This window comes from Pollachius pollachius, assembly GCF_949987615.1.
Source record: "Pollachius pollachius genome assembly, chromosome: 1".
NCBI classification, from domain to species: domain Eukaryota; kingdom Metazoa; phylum Chordata; class Actinopteri; order Gadiformes; family Gadidae; genus Pollachius; species Pollachius pollachius.
The window spans coordinates 43,777,364-43,801,823 of record NC_136934.1 but is presented as its reverse complement, the minus strand read 5'-3'; the positions used below and the strand labels follow the sequence as shown (position 1 = coordinate 43,801,823).

Sequence of the window (24,460 nt, the reverse complement as noted above, 5' to 3'; positions counted from 1 at the left end):
TATGTAGTTTGGTAGACCTAAATGTGGCTAGTGTCTAGGGCCTATTAACAGAGAACAGTGTCAACAGCATCAACAAAGAACATTAGCAACAGTATCAACAGTGAAAGTATTACTAGAGAACAGTATCAACAGTATTAACAGTATCAACAAAGAACATTATCAACAATGAAGAGTATTAACAGAATAGTATCAACAGTGTTAAAGGTCCCATGGCATGCTACTTTATGGATGTTTTAATATAGATATTAGTAGGCCCCAAAGACAGTATTTGAAGACATTCCCAAAATTCAGCCGTGGTGCGTAATTACAGCCACTACAAGCCAGTCGCACATTGAGCTTTCCCCAAATGCGCCGTTTCGGTGTCTGCAGCTTTAATGCAAATGAGGAGGAGAGAGGCGGGTCAAGGAGGAGGGTGGGGGTGTGGCCCTGAGCAGCTTGCAGCCACGGTACCATGCACTCTGTTTACAGTGGATGCATCGCAATGGCGAGGTGCACACAGCCTTTAGCCGTGTTCTGTAAATATTCTAGAACACATGGGAGTCCTGGAGCTCTATATCTAAATAATATATTATACATAGATATCTATATCATATAATATATATTATCACGGCGAAAAGCTGTGTGAGCCACCAGACGATATTATGAATCTCAAACGACCGCGTTGGGTTTCCGACGTCTCTGGTTCTTCCACGTCCACATCAATCTGAGGTAGACTGAACCACGACATGGAGGGGAAAGGGATAGTTGCCCGCGGTTGTCTCCCGCCGGAGCCTCGCTGCCGAGGGACCACCGCCTCGGCAGCAGTCAGCTCTTAGGCACCACCGCCTCCTGCAGCGCCGAGGCGGTGGTCCCTCGGCAGCGGGAAGCGGGGCTCAAGCGGGAGACATTTGTACTTCAGGGAGTCAAAGCCAAAGTTCCTTTCCCCCAATTCATTCTCAACCATGGCTGAGATAACCCCCACTATGAGCCTCGTTTTGGAAATACCAGAGACGAGAGCCCGACGTGTTATGCGCCATAACACCAACAGCAGAAAGGTTATCTAAATAACAACGAAGTGTGCAACACTTGCGTTACAGTCTTGGAGCTCTATATCTAAATAATATCATATAATACACAGATATCTATATCATATAATACATATGATCACGGCCAAAAGCTGTGTGCGCCTCCAGACGATATTATGAATCAAAAACGACTTCGTCAGGTTCTCCGACATCTCTGGTTCTTCCACTTCCACATCAATCTGAAGTAGACCGAACCGCGCGCTGCCTGCTGCTGGCTGCCAGGCGGTGGTGCTTCGCGGCAGTGGTGCCTCGCAGCAACCGGTGGCAGGCAGCATGTCGCAGTTCATGTACTTCAGGGAGTCAAAGCCAAAGTTCCTTTCCCCCAACTCCTTCTCAACCATGGCTGAGATAACCCCAACTACAGTCTTGTTGTGGAAATACAAGAGACGTCAAAGAACCGACGTGTTATGCGCCATAACACCAACAGCAAACACTTGTGTTACAGTGTGTGTAATCACACACACACATGTGGCGCTCGCACGGTCATGTCTCATTGGCGGGCCAAATTCTCTGGGCGGGCAAGGCAGAGAAAGGGGAGGAGCTTAGATCCTTTAGGACGACATATGGGACCACATTCCAAATCAGCGCGCTTGAGCCTTAGTTTTTTCAAAGGCAAGCAGAACACCTAGTGCTCGTTTTACACCGAATGCAAGTTTTAGCCACTGGGGCACCATAGGCAGGCTAGGGGAACTCATATTTATGTAAAGAAACCTCATAAAGGGAGATTTTCATGAGGAAACCTTTAACAGAGGAACGTGTCAACAGAGAGCCGCATAAACAGTGTTAACATTATTATCAAAATGAATAGAGGTCAATATCAACAGTACTAGCAGTGAACAGTATGAACAGCTTTAACAGTGTATACATTAGTAATTGTAGTGGCGATTTGTCCTCAATAAAACAATAACTGGAATATAAAGAAATCCAACTAAGCAAGGTAATCAAAATTAGCCAATGAGGCACCAGGGGGACGAGTCTTCCGCAGTGTGGGCAAAGAGTCAACTGTCTAGTCGGGATTTTGAGTTTCTCAAGATTTATTTTCCAGTTTTACAAGCAAACAAAACAAATGTGCAACAATGAGAACTTGCCGCCTCATCTCCTTTGTCCCTCTGGTACAGCTGGTAAAAAAACATGACCCTTCCAAGTCTTACCTATGCCCGCCTACCTCTGTATATATATATAGGTTGGACACCCGGTGCCAAACGGCTGCTTATCATTTCAATCACTTTAATTTATAATACAAACGAGAAAATAAACATAAAATAATCATATTATTTTATATTAAGCAAACAAACTAAATAAATGTTATATAATTCAATCTTACAACTGAATAGCTCCAACATTCTGGCCCCTAATAGAGAAAAGTGTAAACACACAATTACTTAAATCCATAAGGGGAGCTATTTTCTCTACCTGCCCCTAACTCTTAGACTATATTCTACGGCCTTCTTCCCGATAGCTGGATGGGATGGAGAAGAATATTGTCCATTGTCTTATGCCGTTGCCTCCAGGAGCAGGCATATCTTGGTCACAGGTCTTTCAAACACAATGGTCTTGGTTTGGAGGCAGACGGAATGGACCAATCCTTTGGTGTCCGACTTTGTACTCAGAACTCAACCAGGATACTCTTGGGGCTGTAGCATCAGCAATGATGACAATATATCCTTGAGAGAAGTTTGTTCTTGGATAAGCCCATTTTCGTCTTTAATCAACAGCCTGTAGCCATGGCTATACCCTGGTAATACTGAGCTGCTGAGATGCGTCTTCCAATTCCACGGCCTTCTCCTGCGCTACATGCTAGTGTTTCTCAGCAATATCCTCTTCCTGTTGTCTTAACTTCTCTTGAAAGCGATGCTCCAAATCCTCAACTTCCTGCTTATGGGCTTTATTCCGTTTCTCCAGCTCCTCCTTGTTGGTTGGTCTGCAACTCTGACTTGGCACTGCTGAGACCGTGAGCACTCTAGGATTTTGTCTCTGACTTGCTGCTCTTTCTGCTGGAGCTCTTCCTCCTTCTTGGCATGGTCTTTCTTCATGCACTCCTCATTTTCCTGAAGTCTTTTCTTGAATTTCTCCTGCATCTCTTTGGCCTTCTGTTTAATCTTGTCCATGTTGGTTTCCTTTGTCTTGAGCTTACCCTCCATCTCTTTTACCAGGCTTGCAATCTTCTCTGTGTGGGTAGCCTTTGCATCATCCAGCCCTTTCCTCAACCATTGTTCCTCTTCGTGCCTGCCGCTAACTTCCTCAATGTGCAATTTCTCCTTCTCAGAGAGATCTTTCTTGGTCTGTTGCAACTGTTGCTCCATTTCTTTAAGGTATTCCACAGCGATACGGTTTGTTGTAACAACAGAGCAGCCAGTCTTCACTTGGTTGTTATCTCCACCACGAAGTAGTCCATTAATGACCCAGCCGACTCTTGTTCGGACTGCGTATGGTCCTTCGCCTTGGCTGTTGATCAGTTCCCAGGGTTCCATCGCTTTTGCTGCATCAGTGCCGATGAGCAAATCCACATCAGCATCCATATTGTGAATCTTTACATTCCTCAGGTAAGACCACTTTTCAACATCCTCTTGACGTGGAATGTTCAACCTTGACACCGGCATAGTATTTTGAGTTAAGGTATAAGGCAACTCAATAAAATCATTTGAATCCCTACCAGACACTTCCAAACCAGCCAATATGGTGGTGCCCACAATCCTTTGTCGACCCATTGTCCTTAGTAAGATGTTAGCTGACTTGCCTTTCAGGCCCAATTTCTCTGCCAAACTGACTGTACAGTATGTACCGGAACTCCCCGGGTCCAGAAATGCATACATCTGCACAATTGTGTTACTCATATGGGCTTTAACTTTGACTTCAATAATGGAAAAGACGGCATTGTCCTCATTACCGGCCCCTATATGTCCACATGTCTGAGGCTGTCCAGTTGAAGCGCTTAGTGGTGAACTCACAGATGCTTTTACTTCTTAAAAGGATGTACCTCTATCCTTTATCTCAATGTGAATTACTGAGGGATGCTTCTTCTGACACACATTGCAATCCAAGCGACTCCTGCAGTCTTTACTTATGTGGCCAGCCTTTAGGCAACCGAAACAAAACCCTTTTTCTTTTATGAAACAAATCTTGTCTTGATGCATCTTCATCTTAAAGAGTGAGCATTTCTCCATTGAGAGACTTGTTTGTTGGCAAAATAAACAGCATTTGATGTTACTTTGATCAGAAGAGTACTTGATCTCATTGTCGTGATAGCTTCTATCTCCTTCATTCACTGCAGTGATGCTGGTTGCAAATGTGCTTCTGTCTCTCCTTTGATTTGCATAATCCGTGTTGGGGCTTTATTGTGGTTGGCAGGTTGTGATTCTTGAATGTTGCCAAAAAGCGGGTGAGAAACAATCTTAACTTGTTTCTCCTAAAAGGCCACAAGGTCAGTGAACACAACTCATCCTCTTTGCTCCTGCAGATCACATGCAACCATCCTCCATCTTTCCCATAGCTTATAGGGCAGTTTTAAAATAATATTTCTGAGGTTGGATGGCATATCCAACTCCTTAATGTACACATTTGCTGTGTTAAATTGGCAGAACCTCGAAGGAAGCGATTGCAGTGCTTCCACATGCTCTGTTTTAATGGGTGGCCAGTTGTGAACTTTGTCCATATATGCTGAAGCAATTTTATGTTAATTACCAAAATGCAGGGAAGGGATTTAGCCATTTGATAGCCCTGAGCAGGGGGTAGATGATGACAGCTCTTCACCAGGTCTCTGGGCTGATCCCTGGGGTACTGTTCCAAAAAGTGAAGGCGGTCACTCCAACTATTTGTTATTTCTTCTAAAGCTCTGATGAAGGATTGAAACTGCAGCGGATCCCCATCAAACACATGAATATTTCTCATTGGCAGAGCAGACGATAAATTTCGCTGAACCAGCAACGTTTTGATGTCATTCTGACGCTGCATGATGTTCACAATATAGTTTTGGGTGTTATGGTTGCCTCCTAGATTGAGATAGGATTCACGTCCACACTGTTGAGCATCATGAACCATTTGAGTGCCTTGCGCTTGAATATCTGTTGCAGGTCTGTAGTCAATTTGTGTCACAGACGTTTGTTTAGGCCTGACAACCGGCCCTTGAGACTGGTTCACCCAGAATTTCTTTTATTTGCATTTGTTGGGACAAAAAAACTTAATGTAGAATCAGTTGTCCTGTTAGTTGAGCTTCGTTCCTTTCAAAATAAGAGTTCATTCCGTTGGATGCTTTAGAACCACACTTTGAGTTTACTTCCAGCACATGAAGTTTTGCATTGGCTGCTGCCAGTTTGGATTCCAGAGGAAATTTTTCCTTTTCTTTTCTTATTTCCTCTCCTTTGGCTTCCAGAGAAGGTTTCCTTTTTAATGCAGCCATTCGCTCTGTTAGTGCTGCCTTATCAGCTTCAATTTTTATTCTTGCAGAGGAAGTGGATGATGAGGCTTTGGATACATGAGAATTGGCTTCTGAATGAGACCCCTTAGAAGACGAAATGTTTGAAACACTGTCCTCTGGATTAATCCCATCAAAAGCAACACTCTGGTTGTCTGGAGGTTCATTAACATTTATTTTTTTTGCACATATGGGTGGACGGCATCAGATAACCAGTTCTTGGCTTCTTCTGTAAAATCACAAAATGTTTTCTTCTTTGCATGGAAATATTTATTTTGTCTTTTAACTTCACTCTCGGGCAGGTTTAGATTCACAAAATATTTATGTGTTTCATTTGCTTGCTAACCGTATATACAGAGACCAGTATCAATAGTATTAATATTGAACTGTATTAGCTGCATTAACAGTGTTAACATTATTAACAATATTAACAGGCCAGTGTTAACAGAGAACTGCAACAACACTGTTGACAGTGTTAACAGTATTAATTAAGAGTATTTAATAATTAACAGTTATACAGCGCAATGTTAATATTGGTTGATAATTGTTTTGTTGAACCTTTAATCTCTAACTCTATCTTCTTCCTGTATGTTGTCTCAGCTCTATTATTGTAAAGGTATGCCTGTGCTCATCTACATTTTAATAAGTACCTCTTTCACTCACCTCACCCAGGGCATGGACAGAAAGATGAAGTCAAGTTTTTACTCTTCAGGAACTTCAAATCAAGTCCTTCACCGATCTATCACGTAAGTCAACTCTATGTCTGGTTGCTAGAACAAAGGAACATCATTTCTATTTACATGTATTGATATATATTATTTCAAGTTTTATTCAAGCAATAACGGTTTTAGTTTGACCTTGGGCAGACAAACACCATGTTTTATCTTTTGTTTTCCTGTTTATATCTGTGTCTAAACTTTTCAACTAATTAGTTGAATAGTCATGGAAACAGTTGTCGATGTACTGGTATTTTTAAATATAAATTTCTATAGCACTTTACAATATCTTCATATAATTAGTTTAGTACTGAATACTTTAAGTGTAGTACGATATTAAGGATAGTACAGAAGTTAATGTCCTCTAAAGTTTTAATGATGAGATTAAGAGATCTTTGTATTTCTCCTGATGAAGTTCTGGAGAGAACATGACTGGATCCTGGAGACTATTTCTGCTCTGTAGTCTCCTGCAAGGTAAACATCTCAATCCTTCCTGTTGATACCTGTAGTGGGTACTATCTTAATACATATAGCACTGAGGTACTCTCTGTAGTGCTCTCTCTAATAGCTTTAATACTTGGTTTACACCTATAGTACTCTGTTAATACCTATATTACTCTCATAATACCTGTAGTACTCTATGTAGTCATCTGTTAAAACCTAAAGTACTCTCTTAATACCTGTAGTACCCTCTGTAGTACTCTCTTAATATCTCTAGTACCCTCTGTAGAACTCTTTTAATACCTATTGTACTCTCTTACTACCTATGGTACCCTCTATAGTCCTCTGTTAATACCTGTAGTATTCACTGTAATCCTCTGTTGATACTTGTAGTATTCACTGTAATCCTCTGTAAATACCTTTAGTAATCTCTGTGGTTCACTTTCAATACCGGTAGCACTTTGCTAATACTTTTAATTACTCTGTGAACGAGACTGTAATGTATATATGTCTGTGTCTCCTATGACCGGAGGAGTTGTGTCATATAAATCGCAACCTCGGACATGGGGCAGGGGACAAAGCGCAGCGAATTGTAATTGACAAGCTCTTGGAGAATACAGACATCTTGTGCATACAAGAAACATTTTTAGAGAAACAAGACCTAGATCAACTGAACACTGTTAATAATGACTTCCATGGGGCAGGGGAGTCCACAACAGATCTAAGCACTGGAATACTGCGGTGCAGAACCCCTGGGGGAGTGGCCATACTTTGGCATAAGAAATACGACCCACTGATTAGTGTGATTAGGCCTGAGGTCTACTGAGGTATTGCCATCAAAGTTGTACATAATGGCAAAGCTGTTATTTTAAATGTTTGTATTCCATATGAATGTTACAAAAATGAGGATGAATATATTAACAGTCTTGGTTTTATAAGCTCGTTTATTAAGGAAAAGGCATATACATATGCGTATATTTATTGTAGGCGACATGAATGCTGATATCTCCGACAAGAAATCCCTGTTTGGCCAACACTTAGTGCAGTTTTGTGAAGACAGCAAGCTGGTTCTCTCCAGCATAGTACTTTTGCCTGTAGATAGCTACACATATATAAGTGAAGCATGGCATACAACATCCTGGCTGGATCACTGTGTATGTACAGATGATACTCATGACTGATACTCATAATGTTCATATCCCATCTGATGCTTTCCTATGTGATGACATTAACTGTAAGAACCAGAATCATAGTAAAGATCTGTGTATAATATATGAGAAGATTGTGAACTGTCTTATTCGTAGTGGTAAGCTTTTCTGCAATAATAGCGGTAATAACATAATATAATAATAACATAATGTCAGACCAGGATGGAATGAATATGTGTCTAAACTCCATGCAGAGGCCAAATAAGCTTTTAAAACCTGGGTGTTATCAGGGAAAGCTAGACATGGGCCTGAATGTGAGCGTAAGAAACAGGCAAATACAAGATTCAAGTATGCTATACGCTTTATTAAAAGAAACGAGCAGGCTATGAGGGCTAACTCCATGGCCAAAAAGCTTCAGCAGAATAATGCCAATGATTTCTGGAAAGAAGTTAAGGTTATTAATAACAGTAAGGTGCCCTTGCCGTCTAGTATTGCTGGGATCACTGGATCTGAAAATATTGCAGAACTTTGGAGAAAACATTACAGTGACATTTTTAATTGTGTTAAGAGTGAGGAATTTAATGCTGGAAAAGTTCTTATTAATGATAGGGTGATTATTAGACCTGATTAACCATGGTAAATTGTTTGTCAAACTCCAAGAGCGAGGGGTTCCACCTTACCTGATAAGGATTTTGCAGTTCTGGTACACACAACAAACCATGCAAATTAGATGGGGCAGTAGTTTATCTGCACCCTATCAAGTCACTAATGGGGTGAGACAGGGTGGCATCTTGTCGCCTGTCTTCTTCAATGTCTATATGGATGATCTTTCTAAGAAGCTTAAAGAGTGTAAGACTGGATGTATGGTGGGAGAGAGTCTTATCAACCCCCTCATATACGCTGATGATTTGTTCATCATGTCTCCATATAGTGCTGGGCTACAGGAACTGCTTAAAGTTTGCTCTAGCTACGGAGTTCAATATGACATTAAGTTCAATCCTAAGAAGAGTGTTATTATGATTGCTAAAACTAAGGAGGATCAGAATCAAAAGTTTCCCTCATTCTTACTTTCTGATCGTACTCTAGAGGTGGTTAAGAAGCTAAGGTATTTAGGTCACATCATCATCATGAATCTGATGAATCCATCATCATCGTGAATCTGATGAATCCATCATCATCGTGAATCCATCATCATGATGTCCAGCGCCAGTGCTGTAAGCTTTATGCACAGGCCAATATGTTGGCACGCAAATTCCATATGTGCACGGAAGATGTTAAAGTAAGTCTCTTCAGAGCCTACTGTACTCCATTTAACACAGCTCACCTCTGGTGTAAATATAGAACAGCAAAACTGAAGAAGCTACAGGTAGCGTATAATGATGCGTTTAGGATCCTCCTTAAGCTTCCAAGATGGACAAGTGCAGTGCAGTCCCAGTGTAGTTTGAAAAATGCACCCCCTGCCGGCGACTTTCATTGGTTAGTTCTGCAATTTTGTCCTGCCCACGGACGCTCTGCCTCATACGGATAAATATCACTTTTGCTAGACATGTACCACCTAGACGTGTTGCAAAACTACCAGCAAAAGAACCCACAGCAGAGACATGCAGGAGCAGATTCGAGCATCTGTAACGACGGATTTGTGCTCACTCATTAAAATGCTGAATCAACATAGTGTTCTATATCATTTTATTTGTGACGAAATTGTTCACAGATGTGCAACTTCTGATGCATTAGTTCAAAATTTGGGTTTACGAATGCACACATTTTGGACATGTTCTCAGATTATGAAACACGAATGTGTTTTGCACCAAATGCGCTGCAATGATTGCAACAAAAGGATTTGTGCACCTGTAACACAGACTTGCGTACTCGTAGACCCTATTTTGTGTTTACAATGGTAGAAAAAATATTTACGACTTCAAATGTACTGTTACACATTTGTGACTTTAGAGTACACATGCAAAATAAATATATACAACTTCAAATTTACTGTGACTTTAGTGTACACATTCAAAATCTGCAGTTACAGGTGCTAACGACTTTTGCTACAATAATACCTTCACAGATATGGGGGGCGGTCGATGGCAACCACCATAGCAACCATGAAAGTCACATGACGTGGACGCAGGCCCATTGAAAAGAATTGGCCAAAACAACATAGACGTGTCACATGTTTAGAGCCGTTTTTGTAATGTGTCTTCCGCTGTGGGCAGTTTTACCACAATCTGGTGAGAGACTGGGTTTAAGGGACGTGGTTAGTTTAGGTTTTTGAGGGGGTCTGCTCAAAAATGTGATAAATCGGATTGTTGTTTTGACGAATCCTGCGCAGCCCACCCCCCCTTCTGAAGTCGAAAATAATCTCCCGATTGAAATGCATTGGTTTAATATTTAATTAATAAAATATTAAAATGAATATTATGTATAAATAAATATACAATTATTTAGTTATAATATTATAAGTAGACCATGTAGCTGTTATCGTTGTAACAAGATCTGTATCTGACCATTGACAATCCACTTCCACTAATCCAATGAAGAGGGTTGTAACACCAACTGACACGTGTACTTTTTCTATGGGGAATGTGGTTCAGGTATAACCAGACAATATTTCAATATTTATAATATAAAAAACTAGCCTATACGTAGGCCTACAGCATATCACACATTTGACATGTAGAGTTAGACTATTATATGTATAAGGTAATAGGCCGAATTCGGTTAAAATGCAGCCTCTGCTGGCTAGATCTGTAACTAGATCGTCTCGTTATACGCTTTATAAGTTAATTATATTTAAATTATTATAACCATGTAGCAATTATTTTTCTTGGTGTTATCATTACATCCTTTCTCGTTACATCGATATAAATTATTGTTGTAACAAGATCTGTATCTCACCATTGACCATCTATAAATGAAATTCATATTGACGGTATGGCACTATATCGCTATTGTCGCCCACCCATCTTGAATTTAATTGACCACTTTCGTTGCTTCGAGGAGATCTGGTGGAGTTAGGGGTTCTAGCTTAGCACCCAGGTGCAGACAAGGTGCGATTGTCAAAAAATATTAATTTATTTTCTTCAGGATTTAAACTAAAGGTCAGACAGGACAAAAGGTCAAACTAAGGAGTCAAAAAGGGTAACGCACAAAAGATCAAAAAACAGAAAATCACTAGAAAGTCTATGTCACTGGCCGAGCAGAAACCGGCAGAGCAGAAACGGGCAGAGCGGAAACGGGCAGAGTGTCTCTCCAAACTTTCTGGTACGATCTGACAAAGGGCTAACAGGTGGGCTGAACTTAAATAGCAGAGAGAAAACAAATCATTAGCAGAGAGAAATGGGACAGGGAAAACTCAATTAGGACAATGAGCAGGCTAATGATCAGGTGTGGCAGACAGAGGTAGGGAGTGGCACAAGGCAGGTGAGGGCGGGGTTCAGGACAAAAACAAAAGCAGAGCAAACAAAAAAACATGCAATTCCACAAAGGACCAGCAGGGCGGACAGAGTCCATACAGGATACTAACAGGTTGTCTCCGTATATAATAAATAAATAAATACATATATATAAATATGTATCTATGAATACATACATACATATTTATTTATTACAAGGGTCTTCTCAATAGAGTCACGCCCCTTCCGGTAGAGCCCATGGGACCTATGAGATCGAAAAATATGAATGGGCTTCAATGGAGAGAAAGTAATTATTTTCTGGTCCCAGCCTTTATATGCCCTGGATAACACATATGTTGTTTGTGGATTTAAATGCTAATTTTTCATGCAAAGAAAACTAAAAAATTTCGCGAAGAAGTTTGATGATGTTAGGTTTTGTGTGAGGGCGCTTTGTGAACTACATCCACTCGCTGCTCTCGACGCGAATGATATACGTCACCACCCGCACTTGGAACTCCGGTACAGACATGGCGATCTCTCTGCTCCACTTCACCGCTTTTTTCCAAGGGAAGGATAGAAGCATCGAAAGAGGTGAAAACCATTTTAAGTCGGGGCATGTGGAGAGTTTCAGTTATGCCAATGGGGAGATTGTCGGTCTTGTCCACGCCAGTCGCAGGGAGCGTGACGTCACATACGAGACCTGTAGTCTTTCTCATTGTGTTTTCTCTACAGCCTTTGACTGAACAATTGCACAATAAGCGGTCAAACTCTTGACATGAAAAATTATCATTTAAATCCACAAACAACATATGTGTAATCCGGGGCACATAAAGACTGGGACCAGAAGATAATTACTTTCTCTCCATTGAAACCCATTCATATTTTTCGATCTCATAGGTCCCATGGGCTCTACCGGAAGGGGCGTGACATCGCCACTCTATGCCGTGGAACGCTCCGTTCACTTGCATGTGCCCTTCACAACTTCCGGCGGTGAATTATATTTGATAATTCACCGTTGCTAAGTATAATTGACCGCCGTCAAGGAAAACAAAGGATTCTTGCCTCTAATGACGTCTTGGTATCACTCCGCAAGTAGTCTGGTAACTTGTCAACCCCAGCGTCTTCGGTTGCTTAGCGATGTCAACGTCTTTGGCGGACTATTTCTCTGCTGATAAACACTACGAATGCTGGTAACAAATAAATTGTAAAAAGACACACCATGTGAAGCAATTTTTTCGTTTTGGCAAGTAGCCGTGTAATAAGCAGGATAATGTATAAAACGTCGCAAAATGATATAAAACGTCGAAAATAAGCCCCTTCAGGGCGAAGCAAGACACCTCCGCTGAGTGTCGGTGTCCTGTTCGCCCTGTCGGGGCTTATTTTCCCAATAATGACCGGCGTCCTATACATTATCCCTTTTATATATATATATATATATATATATATATATATATATATATATATATATACGTAGACCAACAGGCCTCCTCGAAGCAACAAAATAAATAAATATATAGGGCTATATATATATATATTTATATATATATAATTATATATATATATATATATATATATATATATATATATATATATATATATATATATAAATTGCATTTCTGAATTCCCAGACAGGGGTTGTTGAAATAGTGTTGTGAGCTGGGTTTGCACAGCTCATTTTTTTTCACAGCAACGGTGATAGTAACACCTGGATGGTACTGTCACACCCAAATTGTACCGGGGGCGAAAATTGTACTGCCTACGTAATCTGCGTTCGAAAATTCCAAACCTTCCTGGCAACAGACGATCGCGTTGAATGTTGCCTGGCAACGGACGATCGCGTCGAACGATGACGTAGGAAGGTCCATAAAAATTCGCGCTCATTCATTGAGCGTCACAAGACGAAATAACATTAAACAGATAACTTATTTTACAAATGACATTTATTAGCGTTGCTAACTTTATATTTGTATTGTATTTAATTGTTTAATCGCATTTAGCTAGTAAACTGAGTTTATTAACACAAGCTAGCTAGACTATGATACACTTTGTGCCATACCGTCAATATGAATTTCTTTCATATATATGGTCATTTCACGGATCCCTGTGAGACCAGGTTGATTCGTTCGTTGAAACAGGGATCTATGTGTGTGTGCCAGGGAATATGAGTGTCATTAACTTGCATTGGAGAAAATTCCGTTGTCATATCACGGACAATTTAAGTGATTGCGTGAGGCCACCACGGATTTTGAGTTAAGCGCTCGTGGTCGACTCAGTCATTGAAACGGGGATCTGTGTGTGTGCCACGGAATATGATTGTCATCAACTTGCATTGGAGCAAATTCCGTTGGCATATCACAGACAATTTAAGTTATTCCGTGAGGCCATTGCCACACCAAATTTGTACCGGGTGCCAAATTTGTACCGGGTACGTAATCCATACGTAATCCATTCCAAACCTGCCTGGCAACAGATGATCGCGGACGATCGCGTCGATTGACGTAGGAAGGTTCAAGAACATTCGCGAAGTCGTTCATTGAGTTCAAGAACATTCGCGAAGTCGTTCATTGAGCGCGACAAGACAGATACCACTAACTTTACAAATTACATTTATTAGCGTTCCTAACTTTATATTTGTATTGCATTTCATTTTTTAATTGAATTTAGCTAGTAAACTGAGTGTTTAATGTGTATCATAGTCTAGCTAGCTTGTGTTAATTTAATTGCGATAGTAGATAGATTATAGGTAATAGATAGATAAGCAGGCATTTACTAAATGGTAAATGTTTTTTATTATTATTCACGTTATCCCCATAGCATTAAGCTATAACTGTTTAAGGAAATAGATAAATACATTGATAATATGAATAAATAAATTTAAAATATAGTAGATAATTCGCGAATGTTCTTGAACCTTCCTACGTCAATCGACGCGATCGTCCGCGATCATCTGTTGCCAGGCAGGTTTGGAATGGATTACGTATGGATTACGTACCCGGTACAAATTTGGCACCCGGTACAAATTTGGTGTGACACCACCACTGATTTTGAGTTAAGCGCCCGTGGTCGACTCGGTCGTTGAGACGGGGATCTGTGTGTGTGCCACGGAATATGAGTGTCACTAACTTGCATTGGAGCAAATTCCGTGGCCATATCACGGAAATTGGCATGTTTCTGTGAGGATTCCACAGATTTTGAGTTAAGCGTCCGTGGTCATTTCACGGATTCGTGTGAGACCAGGTTGCTTAGTAACTAATATTACCAACTAATAATAATTAATTGATTCTGATTAATGATCTTGTTTTGTTAGGGTTAGGGTTCAATGTTTTGTTCAAATATTTTGTCAAAGTTTGTGCATCGATTGAGTCTTTGGATTTGTCAACCGCTTGTTTTAAAGGTGCTGGGTGCAACGCTGCAAAATACCCAGGGGTATTTGCTGCACCTCGTTTGACAACCCCCAAGGAGCAGGTGGTGGAGGGGACTCCTGTGGAGCTGGGCTGCTCTGCCCCATCCTACTGTGACACCCACCCGCCCACTGTGACGTGGACCCCCGCCCTGGGGCTCAGCACCCAGCTCCAGCAGAACGATACCATGACCTCCACTCTGACCTTCAACGCCTCCCACCTCCACCATGGGAACAATGTCTCCTGCACTGCGGCCTACTTCATACCATCTGGAAACAAAACTGTAACGTCAACAAGACACCAACTCAGTATCATATGTCAGTCAATATTCTACATTTTCAATGAAAAGTACATCTTATTATTTGTTTACGAATGAACAACGACTTTTGGTGCGTGCGCTTTTTTTCATATTAATTTACTATATTTTATTGTATTCAGAACAGTTTTGTTTGATTCACAACATCTGACTAACATGACCCCGGAGCTGACGGCTAGGCTCTGATTGGTGGGTTCTCTCTCAGATGCCCCCAGGAACATCTCTGCTTTCGGCAGCCCTTGTCTTCCAGCCAGAGAGGGAGGCTGCCTGAACCTGACCTGCACCAGTCATGCTAACCCTGCTGTCAGCGAGGTCACCTGGTACCGAATACATGGAGAACACATCCTTAAGATCGGGACTGGATCTTCTCTGTCCTTCCAGCTGTTGAACACCAATAACTGGTTCTTCTGTGTAGTCAGGAATGACATTGGCATTGAAACATCTAATATCTACAAGATCGACATTCAAGGTAAGTTGAATCAAAACAGGAAACCACCCTGAGCTTGGTGTTGTACCTTAAGATTTCCTCGATCTAAGACAGGAGACAAAGCTGTGTAATGATCAATAATTCAAAGTAAGATTGACTCAAAACCAGCAAGCAAATGATGATTATTTTCTTCGATATGACAGTCAACCCTGAATACGTTTTTTATATACGAATTTCAGTTTTTGTTCTGCCTTTTGGTTAAAAAAACTTTAACTTGTGATGTCCCCAGTGGCTGGATTTTTAAATGGCTCACGACGACTAATCAGCCTCATGGCTTTTTGAAATACATTCATTGGTTCAATCACAGCCAATCAAGAAACCAAGAACAAAAATCTCCTGAGAACACATTCCAATTCCTGATCTTTAATTTTCCAGACTCGGTGCTGTGCATTTTCAAATCTGCTGTGATGTTCGTGGGATTAGTGTCCGTGGTCGTGTGTATTATAAGGTAAGTCCACTTGAAATCGTACATATCCACTGTGTTGAAAATTCACAACTTTCTCTGTTGAATTCAGATAGATGTCATTTAGCAGCAGGTGGAGGGGGGGGGCATCTTGTTCTAGGATGCTTACAAGCAGACTGAGGTCATGGGGAACTGAACCCCAGGGGTGCAATTGAGCGTTGACAGTGTAATGAGTGTAATGATGGTTGCCAACTACTCCTAAAGTCCCAGTTACGTACACTTATTATGCACTGCTGTCTAATAAATCTGAAAACGTTAATGGCGAGATAAATGCATCTTATTTGCAAAAAATATATGAATACAGTTTTTATTCAAATGACGGCTATTCAAAGAAAACTATGAAGAGATTCAGCAGGATAACCAGTGCTGCCAGGTGCTCATCACATCGTGTAGCTTCAGTGCTGGAGCTTCTGCTCTTAAAAGGTTTATCACACATCAATTGTGTGTGGGACATATCATATTATTTACAATAACCATTGTATTGTTATCTATGTAGCAGCGAATCAGAAATAGACAGAGATTCAAATTACCGCATTTAGATAAGTTCACCCCATGCATTATACACTGCCTAGTCTGTCCCCTGGTGCTCATTATTTTTCTGGTTGTATTCCGGTCAACGGGACTGGGACAGCGCTCTCTCTATGATAGCTCTGCCAGGACCTTTCAACTGGTTACCAAACCCCCTGACCAGCAGACCATCCTACGCCCTCTGATATACAGTTTGCTCTACTGTGTATTCTTTTGATTTCAGAACCCGGAAAGTGGGTGAGGAAACGCGGTCCTTTAACGCTGCCACTGTGAAGCGAGCCCCACCAGACAAGGAGGAGTCCCAGGTAACGTGGATACAAGCTCCACAGTGACCTTTGGGTTATCTGTGGAGCTCTGTTGTGTTTGAAGACCCATTCTGTATCTCAGGTCGTCTTCGGAAGTGAGGAGGACATCTACGTTAACAGCGGTATGCGGATGAACCCGGTCAGGCCCAGAGAGGAGCCTGGTGGACCGAGAGAGGAGGCTGTTCTGAGAGCCGGTTCCCCAGTCTCAACGCACCGTGATGCAGCCTCCTCCCGCCTGATAGGCCCTGCAGGGTCCCACCCAGGACGACCGGTCTCTAGGGAGCTGACTGAAGATACTCAGTAAACAGCTTTTGATAACCAAGTAGTTCCTCAGAATAGATATTTTAAAAGTTAGTATATCGCTTCAGAGTTTCACTATAGATCACAAGACTGGTTGCTGCTCCATGTTTTGCTCTGTTTTCCTTTCCTTCTTTCTCTCTTTCTTAGTGTTTAGTTACCGTTTAATATAAAAAGGTGATATCCTACTGTGTTCATTCTTTTGCCAATATCAGGTTCCAATCCCAGCTGACTCCAAATAAGGGAACAGCCTACTTGTGATTATATGGCCCTGGTAAATCCAGTGAACAACTAGTGTCCCTGATAACCACAAGCGTCCCTGGTGATCCCTGGTAACCATTAGTGTCTATGGTAACAGCTAATGGCCCTGCTAAACACTAGAGTCTGTGGTAAACACTTCTGCCCAAGCTAACTCCTTGTTACCACTAGTGTCCCTGGTAACCCCTGGTAACAAGGTTTGACCCTGGTAGCCCTTAGTACCATGTCATGAACCTGGTAAGCGCTAGTTTCCTGGTCGCCCCTGGTAACCACTAGTGTCTATGGTGACCACTAGCATCGCTGCTAAGTTGGTAACCATCGGTGTCAGTTGCGGCCCGCCTATACACTCAATATGCACTCTCTATAATAGCTCTGCCAGAACCTTTCAACTGGTTACCAAACCCCCTGACCAATAGACCATCCCACCCCCTCTGATATACAGTTTGCTCTACTGTGTATTCTTTTGATTTCAGAACATGGAAAGTGGGTGAGGAAACGCGGTCCTTTAACGCTGCCACTGTGAAGCGAGCCCCACCAGACGAGGAGGAGTCCCAGGTAACGTGGATACAAGCTCCACAGTGACCTTTGGGATATCTGTGGAGCTCTGTTGTGTTTGAAGACCCATTCTGTATCTCAGGTCGTCTTCAGAGGTGAGGAGGACATCTACGTTAACAGCGGGATGCAGATGAACCCGGTCAGGCCCAGAGAGGAGCCTGTTGGACCGAGAGAGGAGGCTGTTCTGAGAGCCGGTTCCCCAGTCTCAACGCACCGTGATGCAGCCTCCTCCCGCCTGATAGGCCCTGCAGGGTCCCACCCAGGACGACCGGTCTCTAGGGAGCTGACTGAAGATACTCAGTAAACAGCTTTTGATAACCAAGTATTTCCTCAGAATAGATATTTTAAAAGTTAGTATATCGCTTCAGAGTTTCACTATAGATCACAAGACTGGTTGCTGCTCCATGTTTTGCTCTGTTTTCCTTTCCTTCTTTCTCTCTTTCTTAGTGTTTAGTTACCGTTTAATATAAAAAGGTGATATCCTACTGTGTTCATTCTTTTGCCAATATCAGGTTCCAATCCCAGCTGACTCCAAATAAAGGAACAGCCTACTTGTGATTATATGGCCCTGGTAAACCCAGAGAACAACTAGTGTCCCTGATAACCACAAGCGTCCCTGGTCATCCCTGGTAACCATTAGTGTCTATGGTAACAGCTAATGGCCCTGCTAAACACTAGTGTCTGTGGTTACCACTTCTGTCAAAGCAAACTCCTTGTAACAACTAGTGTCCCTGGTAACCCCTGGTAACAAGGTTTGACCCTGGTAGCCCTTAGTACCATGTCATGAACCTGGTAAGCGCTAGTTTCCTGGTCGCCCCTGGTAACCACTAGTGTCTATGGTGACCGCTAGCATCGCTGCTAAGTTGGTAACCATCAGGGTCAGTTGCGACCCGCCTATACACTCAATATGCACTCTCTATGATAGCTCTGCCAGAACTTTTCAACTGGTTTCCAAACCCCCTGACCAATAGACCATCCCACCCCCTCTGATATACAGTTTGCTCTGCTGTGTATTCTTTTGATTTCAGAACATGGAAAGTGGGTGAGGAAACGCAGTCCTTTAACGCTGCCACTGTGAAGCGAGCCCCACCAGACGAGGAGGAGTCCCAGGTAACGTGGATACAAGCTCCACAGTGACCTTTGGGATATCTGTGGAGCTCTGTTGTGTTTGAAGACCCATTCTGTATCTCAGGTCGTCTTCAGAGGTGAGGAGGACATCTACGTTAACAGCAGTATGCAGATGAACCCGGTCAGGCCCAGAGAGGAGCCTGGTGGACCGAGAGAGGAGGCTGTTCTGAGAGCCGGTTCCCCAGTCTCAACGCACCGTGATGCAGCCTCCTCCCGCCTGATAGGCCCTGCAGGGTCCCACCCAGGACGACCGGTCTCTAGGGAGCTGACTGAAGATACTCAGTAAACAGCTTTTGATAACTGAGTATTTCCTCAGAATAGATATTTTAAAAGTTAGTATATCGCTTCAGAGTTTCACTATAGATCACAAGACTGGTTGCTGCTCCATTGTTTGCTCTGTTTTCCTTTCCTTCTTTCTCTCTTTCTTAGTGGTTAGTTACCATTTAATATAAAAAGGTGATATCCTACTGTGTTCATTCTTTTGCCAATATCAGGTTCCAATCCCAGCTGACTCCAAATAAGGGAACAGCCTACTTGTGATTATATGGCCCTGGTAAACCCAGTGAACAACTAGTGTCCCTGATAACCACAAGCGTCCCTGGTGATCCCTGGTAACCATTAGTGTCTATGGTAACAGCTAATGGCCCTGCTAAACACTAGAGTCTGTGGTAAACACTTCTGCCCAAGCTAACTCCTTGTTACCACTAGTGTCCCTGGTAACCCCTGGTAACAAGGTTTGACCCTGGTAGCCCTTAGTACCATGTCATGAACCTGGTAAGCGCTAGTTTCCTGGTCGCCCCTGGTAACCACTAGTGTCTATGGTGACCACTAGCATCGCTGCTAAGTTGGTAACCATCGGTGTCAGTTGCGGCCCGCCTATACACTCAATATGCACTCTCTATAATAGCTCTGCCAGAACCTTTCAACTGGTTACCAAACCCCCTGACCAATAGACCATCCCACCCCCTCTGATATACAGTTTGCTCTACTGTGTATTCTTTTGATTTCAGAACTTGGAAAGTGGGTGAGGAAACGCAGTCCTTTAACGCTGCCACTGTGAAGCGAGCCCCACCAGACGAGGAGGAGTCCCAGGTAACGTGGATACAAGCTCCACAGTGACCTTTGGGATATCTGTGGAGCTCTGTTGTGTTTGAAGACCCATTCTGTATCTCAGGTCGTCTTCAGAGGTGAGGAGGACATCTACGTTAACAGCGGTATGCAGATGAACCCGGTCAGGCCCAGAGAGGAGCCTGTTGGACCGAGAGAGGAGGCTGTTCTGAGAGCCGGTTCCCCAGTCTCAACGCACCGTGATGCAGCCTCCTTCCGCCTGATAGGCCCTGCAGGCTCCCACCCAGGACGACCGGTCTCTAGGGAGCTGACTGAAGATACTCAGTAAACAGCTTTTGATAACTGAGTATTTCCTCAGAATAGATATTTTAAAAGTTAGTATATCGCTTTAAAGTTTCATTTTAGATCACAAGACTGGTTGCTGCTCCATGTTTTGCTCTCTATTTTCCTTTCCTTATTTTTCTCTCTTTCTTAGCGTTTAGTTACCGTTTAATATAAAAAAGTTATATCCTACTGTCTTTATTCTTCTGCCAATATCTGGTTACAATCCCAGCTTACTCCAAATAAGGGAACAGCCGACTTGTGATTATATGGCCCTGGTAAACCCAGTGAACAACTAGTGTCCCTGATAACCACAAGCGTCCCTGGTGATCCCTGGTAACCACTAGTGTCTATGGTAACTACTAGTGGCCCTGCTAAACACTAGTATCTGTGGTAACCACTTCTGTCAAAGCGAACTCCTTGTTACCACTAGTGTCACTGGTAACCCCTGGTAACAAGGTTTGACCATGGTAGCCCTTAGTACCAACTAGTGAACCTGCTAAGCACTAGTTCCCTGGTCACCCCTTGTAACCACTAGTGTCCATGGTGACCACTAGCCTCGCTGCTATGTTGGTAACCATCAGTGTCAGTTGCGACCCGCCATATCAATATGCACTCTCTATATTAGCTCTGCCAGAACCTCTCAACTGGTTTTTAAACCCCCTGACCAATAGACCATCCCACCCCCTCTGATATACCCTCTACTGTGTATTCTTTTGATTTCAGAAACCGGAAGATGGGTGAGGAAACGCGGTCCTTTAACGCTGCCACTGTGAAGCGAGCCCCACCAGACGAGGAGGAGTCCCAGGTAACGTGGATACAAGCTCCACAGTGACCTTTGGGATATCTGTGGAGCTCTGTTGTGTTTGAAGACCCATTCTGTATCTCAGGTCGTCTTCAGAGGTGAGGAGGACATCTACGTTAACAGCGGTATGCAGATGAACCCGGTCAGGCCCAGAGAGGAGCCTGGTGGACCGAGAGAGGAGGCTGTTCTGAGAGCCTGTTCCCCAGTCTCAACGCACCGTGATGCAGCCTCCTCCCGCCTGATAGGCCCTGCAGGGTCCCACCCAGGACGACCGGTCTCTAGGGAGCTGACTGAAGATACTCAGTAAACAGCTTTTGATAAACAAGTAGTTCCTCAGAATAGATATTTTAAAAGTTAGTATATCGCTTCAGAGTTTCACTATAGATCACAAGACTGGTTGCTGCTCCATGTTTTGCTCTGTTTTCCTTTCCTTCTTTCTCTCTTTCTTAGTGTTTAGTTACCGTTTAATATAAAAAGGTGATATCCTACTGTGTTCATTCTTTTGCCAATATCAGGTTCCAATCCCAGCTGACTCCAAATAAGGGAACAGCCTACTTGTGATTATATGGCCCTGGTAAATCCAGTGAACAACTAGTGTCCCTGATAACCACAAGCGTCCCTGGTGATCCCTGGTAACCACTAGTGTCTATGGTAACAGCTAATGGCCCTGCTAAACACTAGTGTCTGTGGTTACCACTTCTGTCAAAGCAAACTCCTTGTAACAACTAGTGTCCCTGGTAACCCCTGGTAACAAGGTTTGACCATGGTAGCCCTTAGTACCAAGTCATGAACCTGGTAAGCGCTAGTTTCCTGGTCGCCCCTGGTAACCACTAGTGTCTATGGTGACCACTAGCATCGCTGCTAAGTTGGTAACCATCAGGGTCAGTTGCGACCCGCCTTTACACTCAATATGCACTCTCTATAATAGCTCTGCCAGAACTTTTCAACTGGTTTCCAAACCCCCTGACCAATAGACCATCCCACCCCCTCTGATATACAGTTTGCTCTACTGTGTATTTTGATTTCAGAACATGGAAAGTGGGTGAGGAAACGCAGTCCTTTAACGCTGCCACTGTGAAGCGAGCCCCACCAGACGAGGAGGAGTCCCAGGTAACGTGGATACAAGCTCCACAGTGACCTTTGGGATATCTGTGGAGCTCTGTTGTGTTTGAAGACCCATTCTGTATCTCAGGTCGTCTTCAGAGGTGAGGAGGACATCTACGTTAACAGCGGGATGCAGATGAACCCGGTCAGGCCCAGAGAGGAGCCTGTTGGACCGAGAGAGGAGGCTGTTCTGAGAGCCGGTTCCCCAGTCTCAACGCACCGTGATGCAGCCTCCTCCCGCCTGATAGGCCCTGCAGGCTCCCACCCAGGACGACCGGTCTCTAGGGAGCTGACTGAAGATACTCAGTAAACAGCTTTTGATGACCAAGTATTTCCTCCAATAGATTTTTTAAAAGTTTGTATATAGCTTTATAGTTTTAGCCCATTTGTATTGGCTGCTGCGCGGCGCAACATTGTATCTAGTATACAATGTTGCGCCGTGCAGCAGCCAGTACAAATGGGTTAATACAGATTACAAGACTGGTTGCTGCTCTATGTTTTGCTCTGTTTCCCTTTCCTTATTTTTTTCTTTCTTAGTGGTTACTGATGAATATAAAAGGTGATATCCTAAGCTGTTTTGCCAAGTTGTGATTATATGGCCCTGCTAAACCTTGAGAACATTAGTGTCCTTGATAACCACATGCGTCCCTGTTGATCCCTAGTAACCACTAGTAACCACTAGTGTCTCTGGTAACTATTAGTTTTCCTGCTAAACACTAGTCTGTGGAAACCACTCCCTCCCAGGGAGTGGTTTCCACAGACTCCTTTACCCTGGTAGCCCTTAGTATCAACTAGTGAACATGGTAAGCACTAGTTCCCTGGTCGCCCTTGTGTCCATGGTGACCACTAGCATCGCGTCTAAGTTGGTAACCATCAGTGTCAGTGATGGTGGTCATCAAATTCCATTCTGAAAGGGTAATGTTTCCCTCTGGTGGTGATTTGCATTCACAGCCCAATTAGAGAATGCTTGTAGTTGTCCAAAGTGATTCTAATGCAATATAAACTGTTTCAGTGTACAAAATACATTGGTTGCAACATGACAGCAAATCTACTGAAATTAATAAATATATTTATTGTAATTATATGCTATTGGCAAAATAAACATAGGTCAAGTTCCTACTAGGTTTAATAGCAATGTCTTATGTTCATTAAAATGTGTAACCATTGCTTTTAATCAATTGCAGTCTTTTTTTTAGTTTTCAGCTCAAGGCAAGGAAAGGAGCGGCCCCAAAGAAAGTCTTGCCTAGGGCCCCCAACTGCCTAGAGCCAACACTGACCAGTGTACCTGGTAACATCTAGCGTCCTAGGTAACCACTAGCATACCTTGGTTCCCTGGTAACCAGTCTCCCTGGACAGTATTAACTAAGAGCACTATTTACAGTATCAAGAGAGAACAATATAAACGGTGTTAACAGATGACCGTATTAACGGTGAACATGTTCAGAAGGGAACAGTATAAACCGGCGGAGTCTGATTGGACTCTGGGGCTTGGTGAGGCTGCACACCTGTTGCACATTGAGTAATCAGTGTGCACAGGTTAAACCAGCAATCTCCACTCGCACTCGGGGAGATCTCCTGATGGCAGCGGAGCACCCTTGCCATGTTCATTATCACACTTGTGCAATAATCCATATTTTTAACACCACCACCCTACATCCTTTTTCTTGAGGGGCCCAAAATAAATAACCTAAGTGGGGTGGGGCAGCGTCCTAGGTGGGGTGTAATATGGACATTTGCTACAGGCAGTATAACCAGGGAAGCATCAACATAATTAACAAAGAATGGTAGGGAGCAGTGTCAACAGTATTAACGGAACAGTATTAACAGATTAGTATCAACAGTATTAACAGAACAATATTAACAGTATTAACCGTGTAACGACCCTGTGGCTTGAGGAGACTGGGGCCGGGTCCCCTGCTCATTGTGCTGGAGGTTGTGGGAGGAGCCAGTGGCTCATCACGGAGAGGTGGAAGCACCTGTGTCATGTGTTCTCGGAAGCTGCTAATTTGAATAAATTACTCACTTTCCATTTTGCAGGTTGCTCAACTTCCCGTTTTTTGTTCCATTACCCTTCCTTGTTCACTCTACACCACTGCATTACATACATCCATCATCCACTTGCTGCGTTACTGATGCTTCTGATCTACACATATCATTACTTCAATTTATTGGTCGTCCTTAATTAAATTATGTTAAGTTTACTCAACCTCTCCAATAGTTTGTTACGGCCTAGAGCCGGGTCTAAACACAGT

General features: G+C 42.9%; 1 protein-coding gene across 1 annotated transcript; it reads left to right on the top strand.

Annotated features, from left to right (window-relative positions):
- Positions 1 to 3,423: 3,423 nt before the first annotated feature.
- On the top strand, positions 3,424 to 22,541 carry LOC307074270 (uncharacterized protein). Its single transcript, XM_079734286.1, has 18 exons — positions 3,424 to 3,607; positions 6,148 to 6,221; positions 6,607 to 6,665; positions 14,567 to 14,890; positions 15,095 to 15,358; positions 15,752 to 15,824; positions 16,591 to 16,672; positions 16,755 to 16,972; positions 17,701 to 17,782; positions 17,865 to 18,082; positions 18,811 to 18,892; positions 18,975 to 19,192; positions 19,921 to 20,002; positions 20,085 to 20,302; positions 21,026 to 21,107; positions 21,190 to 21,407; positions 22,133 to 22,214; positions 22,297 to 22,541. The coding sequence occupies exons 2-18, from the start codon at positions 6,151 to 6,153 to the stop codon at positions 22,516 to 22,518; spliced, it is 2,595 nt and encodes an 864-aa protein (XP_079590412.1). The 5' UTR covers positions 3,424 to 3,607; positions 6,148 to 6,150; the 3' UTR covers positions 22,519 to 22,541.
- Positions 22,542 to 24,460: the final 1,919 nt, after the last annotated feature.

What these genes read in the sequence shown, in the direction of transcription:
- LOC307074270 (XM_079734286.1), top strand. Translation starts at nt 6,151, where the DNA reads ATGGACAGAAAGATGAAGTCAAGTTTTTACTCTTCAGGAACTTCAAAT. An exon ending in GTCCTTCACCGATCTATCAC is followed by an intron (nt 6,222 to 6,606) that starts GTAAGTCAACTC and finishes CTCCTGATGAAG; the next exon opens with TTCTGGAGAGAACATGACTG. An exon ending in CAGACGAGGAGGAGTCCCAG is followed by an intron (nt 18,893 to 18,974) that starts GTAACGTGGATA and finishes TCTGTATCTCAG; the next exon opens with GTCGTCTTCAGAGGTGAGGA.